The 13,698-nt window shown below is 31.8% G+C and overlaps 1 protein-coding gene across 5 annotated transcripts in view; it reads left to right on the top strand.

The window, feature by feature from the left end:
* The window catches only part of LOC143659404 (UPF0547 protein C16orf87), a 28,557-nt gene extending 19,572 nt beyond the window's left edge, over positions 1-8,985 (top strand). Inside the window, exons 3-5 of one of the 5 annotated variants that reach the window (XR_013163521.1) lie at positions 1,616-1,798; positions 6,166-6,347; positions 7,936-8,037. Coding sequence is in view for 2 of the 5 variants with exons in the window: in XM_077132315.1 (XP_076988430.1) it covers positions 1,616-1,798; positions 7,936-8,054 (302 nt within the window). In the remaining 3 variants the exon portion in view is untranslated. Of the gene's footprint in view, positions 1-1,615; positions 1,799-6,165; positions 6,348-7,526; positions 7,598-7,935 lie in introns of those variants that run through there. The other 4 variants (XR_013163523.1, XR_013163522.1, XM_077132315.1 and 1 more) reach the window with 4 other exon arrangements.
* Positions 8,986-13,698: the final 4,713 nt, after the last annotated feature.

Here is a 13,698-nt window from a genome sequence, read left to right as displayed (position 1 = left end):
ATCAGGAAGTGCATAAAGTCTGCTTATCTCTCTGTAATATTAGCACTTAGCACTGTTGGTATCTAATGCTTAGATCTTTTAGTTTATTATAGGTTGAAGAATGGTGATAATCTGATTCTATCATTCCCTCTTAATTCTGTTAGTTAGAATAATTTTAAAATGAGAAGTTTCTCTTCGTCTGCCTTTTGTTTACTTGGTGGCTTCGTCTCCCTTTTGTTTACTTGGTGGTGCAGTTTGAATAGAAAAGGCTCTATCTTACCCTTTAAGTTTTCATAATAATGAGTTGGCTCTTCTGCGGTTATTACCTAATTTGATTTTGTTTTTAATATCATGTGTTCCTAATTTTAAATATAGTTGATATGCTTCAACCCAGTTAATATTCTTATTGATATTCGAATTGTCCTATTGTTGGTCAGCAGGAACCTCTTCAAGTTAGCTCAGAAGTCCTTTAACAAGACCCTAGTTACCTTTGGTAGCTTTCTTGCAATTTGGAGTAATTAAATGTTACCAAAGCATCTGGAATATGTCCTTTTTGAGATCTGGAATTAACTAATTCTCCAAGGACATGGTATTTGGAGATAACTGTTACTATTTTACTTTGTGCGTGTGTGTGTTTTGTTTTTTTTTTTTTTACAGCAGCCTAGTAACCATACTTGTTTTACAGTCTTTCACATTGTTCCCTTTAGCTCTTGGGATATGGATCTTGTTATTTATTTTACCTCTTTACTGCTATGAATTTAGACATTTAGGGAATTCTTTTTCTTGCTTTTGAATTCAGGTTTGTGTTAAAATATGGGTTTTTTTGTTCCTTCTTATAGTTTGTTGTTATGTCTTATCCAACATTTTGATTTTGAGTGCAAAAGGTGGCTTCTTGCATTAATAAAATATCACTGAGTAAAGTGCCTCTATTGCCATTCTATTTATGGAAAAACAGGCTCTTAGTATATCGGAAATTACCTCATCTGGGCCTAAAGTAAAAACCACTCATTTCCCTAGTGTCTTTATATTTTCTATGGATGTTTTCTGTTAGCTTTTTATTGGTAATCTTAATATATTATGGCTAAGTTCAGTTTTGCTTTTATTCTGAAATAGAAGATTAATTAAATATTTCATTCTGGAATTAAGGTAGGGGAAAAATAATTGGGATTTTTTTTTTCTTCCATTTTCCAATACTTTGCCATTTTTAGCTTAGAAGCAGAGAGGAAGAAAAAGGCAGAGAGGTTGTAGTGGAATTGTCCGAGCTTGTAGGGGCTAAAATTAAAGCTGCTAAATAAAGAAACTGGTCTTTTCTTCAAAAGATTCCTTTTACCTTATGTGTCATGTGAATCTTCAAAGATTCCTTTTACCTTATGTGTCATGTGAATCTGATCTGTTGAATTTCTGTTTCTATTATATATATATATACATATATAACATATACAAATATACAATATATATAACATAAATAACATATATAGTATATATATAACATAATATATATGTTATGGTTATAGTTTATAAAATATGCCAGGCAGCAAACTCTAGTTCTCATCAGAAAGAAAAAGGAAGAAAATGAGGTCTTGGGCAAACATTCCTTCCAAGCCCTAAAATATTTCACTTTTATTCATCTATATAGAAAACAAGCATGAGGCCAAGAGGAGGCGAACGGAGAGAGTTAGGCGAGAGAAGATAAATTCTACAGTAAATAAGGATTTAGAAAACAGAAAGAGGTCTCGGAGTAACAGCCATTCAGATCATATCAGACGAGGAAGAGGAAGACCTAAAAGTGCATCTGCCAAAAAACATGAGGAAGAAAGAGGTATGAATAAACTCAAGTATTTTTTTTCCAAGTGTTAAATTGATCTGAGATCTTAATTAGATAGTGGAGAAGAAAGTGTTTGTTAGGCATTGTGCTCCTGTATTTAAAGTGACACCTCATATTTTAGTTTAAAAGAGTTTCCTCTATGGTAGATGCTTATAAAAAACCACAGACATTTGATTCTTATTGGAAGCCTAAAGGCTTAAAATAAAGTCTGCCTGTTATAAACTCATGGTAGTAGAGGTAAGGGATACTAATTTGTATATGACATCCTGGAGAAGCCTGATGAAGTGGTACTTTTGTTATTAATATTTTTTAAGATACATTGGAGTTCTGTTTAGACCTATTTCAAACTCGTATAAGTTTAAAAACTTTACTATTGTCCAAGTGTTCTTTAGTATGAATTTTAAATTGTTGGGAAATTTGTGTGCTCTCTTCTTTGAGGCAGCTTTTGGATAGTAGGTGAATTCTTCAGTCCAAAGTGTATTTGTATTTCTTTTATGAGTCGTCTTCTTTCTTCTAAGTAGTGTGTCTACAATCTGTTTTTAATCATTAAACTTTAGCTTTCTTCTTTCTTTGATTTATACATCTTTTAAAAAACTTTTTTACCATGGGAATCTTCAAGTATAAATGAGTTAGGAAGAATAGTGGTATAATGTGTCCCATATTCCCATGAATATCTTTTTAAAATTGAGACTTTCAAGCCAGTAGTTAATGGGGGGAACAAAAAGAGTAGTTGCGCTTTATAATTTTTCAAAATCTCTTTGCCAAAATGATTTCATCTCAGTGAAATGAGAGTTTGTTTATGAGTTATGCTTTGTTGCAGATATTGTGTTTTATGTGCTCAGGTGCTTTCTGAATAAATGTAAATTTCTTTTAGGTTAGACACTGAGAATTTTTTCCCCATGTCTCTCCACTTTGTTTGCTGTTATTTAAATAGAGTTACTACTTTTTAGGGAACAGAATTTCACTGGTGTATAGCTGTCCCTAGCTTTTATCAAATTTCATAGTGTTGTGTGAATAAGATTTATATCATATTTGATTATATTCTGTGAAGGCAGTACTTAAATACTCCTTAATTTCTTGGATAATTTTACTGCTTTTCCTTTTTCTTGTATTAAACTTTCCCAGAGAGTTTAAATCATTCTCTCAATCTGAATGTAATTCTTTGACAATGGGATGATCAGAAAATCTATGCCAAAGATTGTTCCAGAAGAGAAACTGAGTAAAGAAGAGTCAGAATAAAAAGAAAAGAGGGAAATACTGCTTGGCCCAGAAAACAGAACATTCTTTTCAGTTGAAGTAAAGGGATTATAACCCGAAGAACAGAGAGGGAATGCTTCTGGTGGTAGGTGAAAAAACAGATAATAACCTTTTAGTCAGGAAGATGAAGTCTGTATAGTTGTGCAAGGCAGGCTTGACCTTTTATTTCCTGATAACTTGAAAAAAAGAAGGAAGCATTTTTTTGGCAATAATTTTTTTCAGCTATTTTCAGTTTATTGCAGAAAAGATTTAAGAAAGTTTTTCTGTTTCTAGTAAGATGTGCTTTTAATTTATTTGCTTTTTATACGAACTACAGGAAATTGGTCAAAGCAATTTTTGTAGCACAAACTGGAATCTTTTAATGTGGATCAGAGGTCAGCAAACTTCTGTAAAGAGACAGAGTGTAAATATTTTATGCTGTGTGGGTCATACAGTCTCTGTCAACTCCGTCATTGTGTTTGGAAAGCTGTCATGAAAAATATGTAAATAAATGGGGAGAGTTGTATTCCAGGAAAACTTTATAGAAAACTGGTGGACCGGATTTGGCCTGTGGGCTGTGGATTGCCAACCCGAGTAGACCACTGATCTCTAAATAAAATAAATATAAGAAATATGAACTTTTGAAATGTTTATATATTTTAGAATAATTTCTTTAATATGCTTCTAATTGCTAGTAGCCATGAAGTTTAATTCTGTTTTTATTGTCTCCCTGCTCACAAGGCACTTGAAACATTTGCTGCAATGTTGAACTTTATTTTAACATGTGAATTAGGGAAAACCAGACACAGTGTCTAAAAAACAAAGCTGTTTGAATTGGCTTTATTGTTTTCTGTATTTCAAAAAAGAATGGGATAAAGAAAAGAGTGGAAAAGGAAACGTTGTTAGACGTCTAGATAATGTATTAAATCATAAAAAACAATCATTAAACATAACCATTTTTCTAAGATAAGTCTTAGATGTATGTAGATGTCTAAATTTTCTGGCTGTAATGATATAGGAGTGACATTTGATTTATTAGAATATGTTGGACAATTTAGAATAGCTTATTAATGAAATAATGTACTAGAAGGAAGGTTCAGTTAAAGATGATGGATTGAATAAATGTCTGGCTTTGCTCCCTCCCCAAATTTTAGCAAGATAACAACAAAAAGAATTTTTTTTAGTGCAAAAAATCCCACAAGGACAAGGAATGGGAGGAGAAACAATAGCGACAAAATTCTGGAAACTTGAGAGTACTTTAGCAATTTGTAAGCCCCTTTGGTGAAAGGTAGGCACAGTATCAGTTATGTCTGGAAATGGAGGTGAAAGTAGAGCTAAAAACAGGAAGTTCGTTTAAAAGTCTCTTTATGAACAGCCCAGTAAGGCTGTTTGCTCTCCCTCTCCTCCAAGTTTATCCTTTGGAAAGAATGAGACGAAATAGAGTGTCTGTTACAGGGAAAACCAGCATCACTGAAGGTAGAAGCACTGTATTAAAATCAGGAAGAATAGGTGAAAATTGGGCATGGTGAATATTGAGTTCTCCATCCTGGCTTATGTATAACTTACAGGTAAGAGATTGGAAGTATCTTCTCTAGGGAATTCAAACAGCCCAAGAGAAAAGGTTCAAAATAGAGAGTCTTTCGTTAGGTGTTTTACAAAGGAACATCCCGGTCAACATCTAGGTCAACATCCTAGAGCGATGACCATAGTCAAACTCCTCATATGTGCACGAATTTCTTTCTAATCAGTTATTTTGGTGTCCCACTCTTAAATATGAGCATTTTACCAAGAATCACCTATATGCCCAGAAGAAAGCATCTAGTATGAAAGGCGGAGATCAAAACAATAGGGAAAAAAGATAATTTGGAGAAAACATGTTTTATTATTAGTATCTTTAGCAAGAGAAGATACTGTAGTTATGAAACAAGAACAGTATATTTAAAAGGAAATTAAAAAGGTCAAAAAAGCTCTGGAACATAAATTTTAAAATATTACTTGCAGATCTTATAAATGATTAACTAAAGGTAATAGTATGATTATAAAAATGTTCTTTAATGAATTGTAACAAATGTACAACACTAATATAAGTTTGTTAATAATAGGATGGAATATGGGAACTCTGTATTTTATGTTTGATTTTTCTGTAAACCTACAACCTCTAATAAAATAAATAAAATTTGAAAACAGGAAAAAAATGATTTGCAAAAACTGAAAAATTTTAATAAAAGGTTTGAAGATAAAATTCAAGAAATGTTTCAGAAAGTAGAACAAAAAGAAATGAGATGAAAAAAAAAGAATGGGAAAGATAAGAAATTTAGAGGACCAATCTGAGGTATGACATCTATAAATAATTGAAGTTTCTGATAAAGAACAGAGAAGATGGAAGAGTGAAATAATTCAAGAAATTTTCCCAAACCTGAAGGACGTTGAGTTTTTAGATTGAAAGGGCCCACCAAATGCCCAGCCTGATAGATGGATAAAAATAGGAATTATACAAAGCTTATCAGCATATCTCATATAGTTTTGAGAAAATTCTTGAAGTTTTCAGAGAAAATAATAGGGTATTGTAATAAATACAGTGGGATACTACCCAGCAATGAACATACAACTGATATATAAACGACATTGATGGATCTCAAAAGCATCATATTGAGTGAAAGAACGAGACATAAAAAAGTACATGTTGTATGATGTTATTTATATGAAGTTCAAGAAAATATAGAATTCAAAATAATGGTTATTGGTGGGGAAGGGGAGGGATTGACTAGAAAGGAGCATGAGAAATTTTCTGGAGTGAAGAATATTTGCTATATGTTGATTGAGGTATAGGTTTCATGGGTTTACAGTATCCATTTTTTTTTGGTCAAGGTTCATCAAATTGTGCACTTAAGATCTGCATATTTCACTACATGTAAATTTATCAATTTAAAAAATAACTATTAAAAATGTATTGGATTCTCTCAAGCAGCACTTGTAGTCAGGAAACAATTTATTACCTTCACCAATCTGAGGGGAAACCTGAAAGAGTACTCAAGCAAATTATTAATTAGGGTGAAGGTAGAACTAAAGATGCTTTTGGACATTCAAGGTCTCAAAAAATTTGCTTCCCGTGCTCCCTTTCTCAGGAAGCTACTGCAAGATATGTGCCACCAAAGTGAGGAAGTAAACCACCAAAGGATACTGAGATCCAGGACACAGAGGATCCAACTCAGGGGTGAGATAAGGAGAATCTCCAGCTTGATGTTGAAGAGAGATCTCAAGATAATTCTGCAGCAGGCCTAGAGAGCAGCCATTTCATATTGGACAGGTCAGAAGACTTGTAAAGATTTCTTCAAGAAGATGGAATTGATAAAATACCTAACATGTTCTGAAAGAAGATTTATACAACTAGGGGAGAATTTGGATTGAATTAGAAATGGATATATTAAAAAATTAGGCAAATTAAAAACTCACTTCAGGGAAAACAAAATGTGCAGAAAGGAAAAGTGAAGTTCATTTATATAGACATAATAATGTAAGCATTGATAATTGATCTTACCCCGATTGGAATTTAACCATAATAGAAGAATGAAGGAATGAAATAAGTGTTTGTAGTGGGGGCAAGCGATGCAAAACAATGGAATCCTGACTTTCCATAGTGAAAACTATGGAAACAGCCTTGTACGAAAATATCACTTAGAAATAAGGAGGTAAAAATGAAAAGAAACAACTGAAAAACAGGTTGTTTCGTTTAGGGAATGGGAAATGTGCACGGGGAAGGATTTCTGTTTTTTGTGGTACATTTTGTAAAAATGTTACGAGTCTATATCCATTTTTTACTTGGTTTAAAAAGTAAAAACAAGTGGTAGCACAGATTATGAATATAATTAACATAAATCATAATGTAGTTAAAAGGGGGAAATTTTAGGTTTTATGTGTTTTACTAGAATAAAAATTAGAAGAAAATAATACATAGGTCTGTATAACACAATAAACCCTAATGTAAACTGTGGATTACAGTTAATAGTATAATAATAATATTGTCTTATCACTTGTAGCAAATGTAACACACTGATACGAAGTGTTAATAATAGGAAAAGCTGTGTGTGAGGGAAATATATGGGAACTCTATTTTTTGCATCATTTTGCTGTAAACCTACAACTTTCTTCTAATTAAAAAAAAAATCTTGAGGAAAAAAGTCAAGACACAACTGAAATAGAACCTGAAAAAAGAATTTTAAAAAATGCATACCACAATGTAATTGTGATTTTAGCTGGCTTATGAGATGGGTGATTTTTACTTTACTTTCTGTTTTTATGTATTTTTCACATTTCTATCGTGAACTTAGATTACATTTATAATTAGGAGAGTGGAAAAAACCCTCACTAGATGATATTTTTAAAGGAGTTTCTTTCTCTTGTTTTATTTTACTTCATCAAGAGTCCTCGTTTTGGTAATGTCTTTTTAAAAATAGAAATGAATGTTGGCTATTCTTATTTTCTGAAGCAGGGCTAAGGTGGAGAACTTAATGTGTTCATAAAGCTCACCATTGATGTTCAGAGAGGATCATCTTTAGGGTGAGAAAATTAATTTTGATTAATGACAAATTAAATAACAGAGAACTCATTCTAGTGAGGAGAATTTTTATTCTTATAGAAATGATGTGTATAGATATTAGACTGTGTTTGTATAGAAGTATATATTCCTTTAGTTTTAGTTTTTAGTTCATGACTTTTAAATTTCCCCTTTGGGTAATTTTTAAATTTTCAGTTCAGTAGTACTTTATAACATGTAATATACAGTGTCAATTATGTGTAGCATCGTTGTTTAAAAAATTACTTGAAAGCTGTTTAAAATTTTTTAATTATTTTGTTTACTGCCCCTTTTATTAAGCTTTCCCTTTTTTCTTTAACAGAGAAACAGGAAAAGGAAATTGACATCTATGCTAACCTCTCTGATGAAAAGGCTTTCGTGTTTTCAGTCGCCTTGGCAGAAATAAATAGAAAAATTATCAATCAAAGACTTATTCTCTGATACTTGTCTGCAAAATCTGTTGAAACTTTCTTCAGGATTACATCACCAAATTGTCAAACAGTTATGGACTCTCAGGAGCATTTGACTGCATCAGTAAGGGCCATTGATTCTTTTTTCCTCTCTGTTGACGCTCCATATCATTAAACCTGTGCCACACTTTGGGAGCAAAGCTGTAGGCTTGGACTGTTCTGGGATTTCCTTGTTTACCAAGGAGCAATGTCAGTGTTTTGTGTTTAGGATATAAGTGTATTTACCTTTTTGAAAAAATGCTGGATGGATGTTAAAGGGTTAAGGGGTGGGGGTAGAGGTATAAAAAATAGGGAAATAAAGTGCTTGATAGTTTTCAGGTTTGCCACCAGAGATGCAATATTTTAAGTACTTTCAGAAAGAATGACTTTTAAAAATATATATTTCAGATTTTCAGCACTAACAGATTACATATATACAATTCATTTATCTTTAATAAAGTGGCACTTGATATTTTATTGAATGGGCAATTAAGAATATAAACTGTAAATTTTATCTTAATTGATTTTTTTTCTTGGCCTTTATTTTTGTGACTTAAGGTATGAAGTCTGTTTTGGGAGATGCTTTCTAAACAGTTGGAGATTTGGGTGCTATATGAAGAAAAATAGGATAAATGTCCTGTTTTTAAAGGATATATCATACTTCAGATATATACACATTTTTTTCTTGAATGTAATTTATTTATTGGTTTAAAATAAAAACTTTTCTGCTCTCAAGATGGTGCCTGTTACCCTAAACATAAAGTATATTTATTACATGCACAATATTTCGTAGTCACTTTGAAGCTTATCTGAATGGATAAATTATCATTCTGATATTTAAATTGTTACTTAACCTCATTATGGAAGATATAATAAACCTTAATATTGAAGCTAAGTAGATTATACAGTGTGGTATAAATTTTTCCTCTACTGAAGTTTGTGAAATATATTTAAATTCTTGTATTAAATCACAATTGTTTATAGTTGATTTGTTTTATTCTAAATGCTCTCACATTTTTTGCATATTATTTTAATGGTTTATATATTCACAGTTGAAGTAACCCCTCTATTTAAAACCTATTTCTGAAGTCTGTTTCAGTAGGGAAGATCAGTTTGACAGCACCTACTTTAAAAAAAACTCCCTTTCATTTTCAACAACAGCATTGTCAGATTCATTCTACTTCCTACCCACTCCCAAAAGGAAAAAAGGTCTACATTTTTCCACTTCATTTAAATGGTATTCAGCAGAGGGAGCTCAAGAGGTGCTCTAGGTAGGAATTTAGAATTTTCCTAAGAATTCCTTTTCCTTTATTTCCCATATCTACCTGATATGGGAAGTACTACTACAATGATATTACATACGTTTTAAAGTCCTAGTAATAGAGTTTACTCCCAAGAATGCTTATGTGAGTTTTGTCTTTGAAACATACTATAAGAAAACTATTTTCATTTTAAGAGAACCTTAAAAATATTATATAAAGATCATTGCAAAAATATTTAACCTCAGAAAAAGCAGGAACAGCTTTTTTTTGTTTTGTTTTTAGTGTAAAATATATATACAAAAAGCAATGAATTTCAAAGTACCTTGTAACAAGTAGCTATAGAACAGATTTCAGAGTTTGGTATGGGTTACAGTTATGCAATTTTAGGTTTTTTTCCTTCTATCTGCTCCAAGACACTGGAGACTAAAAGAAATATCAGTATAATGATTCAACATTCATACTTACTTGTTATATATTTTCTTCTCTGTTATAACTTCTCCTTCTTCTTTGATCCTTCTCCCAATAATTGGAGGTATTTGGGCTACGCCTATTCTAACTTTTCCATGTTGGTAAGTATGGGTAGAGGGATGAAGCTAGTTGTTGTTCTTGAAGAGGTTGGCCCCTCTAGTTTTCAGGATTTATCTGGCCTAGGAACCTTTGTGGAGGTTGAAAGTTTCTGAAAAGTAATCCTAGTGGATGAAACTTTTGTAGAATCTCAGATGGAGCCATAGGTGAGAACAGCTTTTAAAAGATCTCTTTAAAGATTATCGATGACAAAGTCTGCTTAAAGCTGAAATATATTGGAAAGTCATGTTAAAACATCCGTAAGTTACAGTAAAGATGGAGACTAGTGACTAGGAAGTTGCCATTTAGAAAAGTAAAATTGTTTTTTGTTTTACTTCAGATGCTCATAATATTAAATCATTGGCTTATTTAAAAGTTTCATTGGTGGAAGGAAAATTAGACTGTAACATAATCTATTTAACCAGCTTCTTTACAAATTCTTATAATAGGTATATTTATAACTGTCCCTCTATAAAGCAAAGGAATTTATTTTGTCTGGGTGTTTTATAGTGGTTTCAGAAAAAATTACTTTGTCACTGGTGTCACATCTTTTGTCAGGAGATGTCCTAAGAGAAAAGTTGTAGTTTTTTAATTATTTTTAAATTTATTCCTCTCTAATAACTATAAATGGATCGAATATTTAGAATGTCCTGAAATGGTTCTGTGATTACGTTAGGGCTGTTGAAAATCTGTTCAGAATGTGAACAAGATTGCATAAAAGTTATTTGAAAGTTGTTAGGGCTAAACTATACAAATTTATATACCCGCTCCCCACCTCCATGGTATTTCATAATGTTTTTGGAGCACTTAAATGCTTGAGGTTTGGTTTTTGTTTGTTTTAAATATGAACATTTCTTACATTTTAATGTGCAGGGGAAAGCTTTAGGTTGTGTTTAAATGTTAATTATCTAGAAGAGTGGAAATAATGTAAATTATTTCTTCCTTAATAATCGGTGGAAAAGATCAAAAAACTTGTGGCAGTTTGTTTTATGATGAGCTCTATTTTAAAATTACAAATGACTTAAAAATTTAGCCAAAGTAAATTCTAATTTCTTTAAATATCAGAAATATTTTTTTATTAATTAAAAAAAATTAACTAACACAACATTTAGAAATCATTCCATTCTACATATGCAATCAGTAATTCTTAATATCATCACATAGATGTATGATCATCATTTCTTAGTACATATGCATCGATTTAGAAAAAGAAATAGCAAGACAACAGAAAAAGAAATAAAATGATAATATAGAGAAAAAATAAAAATAATAAAAAATACAAAAATATATAAGAGAAAAAAACTATAGCTCAGATGCAGCTTCATTCAGTGTTTTAACATAATTACAATTAGGTAGTATTGTGCTGTCCATTTTTTTTTTTTTTTTTAGAAATCATACCATTCTACATATGCAATCAGTATTTCTTAACATCATCACATAGATGCATGATCATCGTTTCTTAGTACATTTGCATTGGTTTAGAAGAGCTAGCAATATAACCGAAAAAGATATAGAATGTTAATATAGAGAAAAAAAATAAAAGTAATAATAGTAAGAGCAAAACAAAACAAAACAAAACAAAAACCTATAGCTCGGATGCAGCTTCATTCAATGTTTTAACATGATTACTTTACAATTAGGTATTATTGTGCTGTCCATTTTTGAGTTTTTGTATCTAGTCCTATTGCACAGTCTGTATCCCATCAGCTCCAATTACCCATTATCTTACCCTGTTTCTAACTCCTGCTGGACTCTGTTACCAATGACATATTCCAAGTTTATTCTCGAGTGTCGATTCACATCATTGGGACCATACAGTATTTGTCTTTTAGTTTTTGGCTAGACTCACTCAGCATAATGTTCTCTAGGTCCATCCATGTTATTACATGCTTCATAAGTTTATCCTGCCTTAAAGCTGCATAATATTCCATCGTATGTATATACCACAGTTTGTTTAGCCATTCGTCTGTTGATGGACATTTTGGCTGTTTCCATCTCTTTGCAATTGTAAATAACGCTGCTATAAACATTGGTGTGCAAATGTCCATTTGAGTTTTTACCCTTAATTCCTTTGAGTAGATTCCCAGCAATGGTATTGCTGGGTCGTATGGCAATTCTATATTCAGCTTTTTGAGGAACCGCCAAACTGCCTTCCACAGTGGTTACACCATTTGACATTCCCACCAACAGTGGATAAGTGTGCCTCTTTCTCCGCATCCTCTCCAGCACTTGTCATTTTCTGTTTTGTTGATAATGACCATTCTGGTGGGTGTGAGATGATATCTCATTGTGGTTTTGATTTGCATTTCTCTAATGGCCAGGGACATTGAGCATCTCTTCATGTGCCTTTTGGCCATTTGTATTTCCTCTTCTGAGAGGTGTCTGTTCAAGTCTTTTTCCCATTTTGTAATTGGGTTGGCTGTCTTTTTGTTGTTGAGTTGAACAATCTCATTATAAATTCTGGATACTAGACCTTTATCTGATATGTCGTTTCCAAATATTGATTCCCATTGTGTAGGCTTTCTACTTTCTTGATGAAGTTCTTTGATGCACAAAAGTGTTTAATTTTGAGGAGTTCCCATTTATTTATTTCCTTCTAAATATCAGAAATATTTTTAAGAAGAATGGTCAGTATGGCATGTCATTTATGTTGCTTCCTTAAGTGACTGAAATTTAGAAATTATATGTAATGTGTTTTTCCTGAGATAAGAATTCAAATCAAAGAGTATTTGACTTCCTAAATCTGATAATTGCACTTGATTCTCTCATTCTTACTTTGAAAATGTTTTAATGATATATTTATTTTCAACTTACCTCACAACCTGCATATGCTTATCCTTCTGAATTTGGAGAAGCCAAGCTCTTACGTAATTGCAAATGTATTAATAGAATTTGTTTGATTCTGTTTATAAAGTAGGTTCTGGATACAGATAATAACACTACCAAATTTAATGTGTTTGTCCCTAAAACATATTGCCTATCATATTTTGAGACTTATTCTTTAAAATTATTATGATGTTTTCTTTAAAATTTGCATTTTTAATAAACCTCTTATTTTAGCTCATTGAAATTTTTATCTGTATAGATTTTTTTTCCCCTTACAGTGTTTTAGTATTTTATTTTTACTTGGGGTATTATATATATGTTTATGCATATAGTTATTTTAGTATTCTTTGTAATTATCCTTTTATAACTCACTTATTTGAGTTATTAGTAGTGCTCGTTGCTCAAAGATTATAGCTATAGTAATGAGTATCCTAACCATGTAAGGCAAACGCTTCAGGATGAAAAGTATGGGCTATGGAGGGGTCTGAGCTAGACCAGAATAATGCTTTTTATCACAGTCAAAAATTTTCCTTTTGTGTTAAGGAGTCTTAACTTTTGAGAGGTTTATGTGTTTTTTTTTTTCCCAGATATTTTACCAGTTTACAACCTGTCTGCCTGTTATTTCTTTTGCTTCCTTATTGCATAGGCTAAGCCTTCCAAGTACAATGTTTGAAAAGAGTGCTGAGAGTAGAGATCCTTGCCTTGATTCTAATTTCGGGAGAGCATTGTCTTTCACCATTAAGTATGAGGTTAACTAGATTTTTTGATAGATACCCTGTATCAGATTAAGAAATTTCCTTCTCTTCTGGTTTGATGAGAAGTTTTACCATGAATAGATATTGACTTTTGTCATATGCTTTTTTCTTCATCAGTTGGTACAATCTTTTCTCCTTCATGCTGTTACAGCTAGATCGCATTGATCGGTTTTTGATTATTGAAATCAGCCTTGCGTTCCAAGGGTGAGCCTTACTTGGTTTGTTATTT

Source organism: Tamandua tetradactyla, chromosome 16, assembly GCF_023851605.1.
Source record: "Tamandua tetradactyla isolate mTamTet1 chromosome 16, mTamTet1.pri, whole genome shotgun sequence".
Lineage (NCBI taxonomy): Eukaryota > Metazoa > Chordata > Mammalia > Pilosa > Myrmecophagidae > Tamandua > Tamandua tetradactyla.
This window is presented reverse-complemented; position numbering and strand designations above follow the sequence as displayed.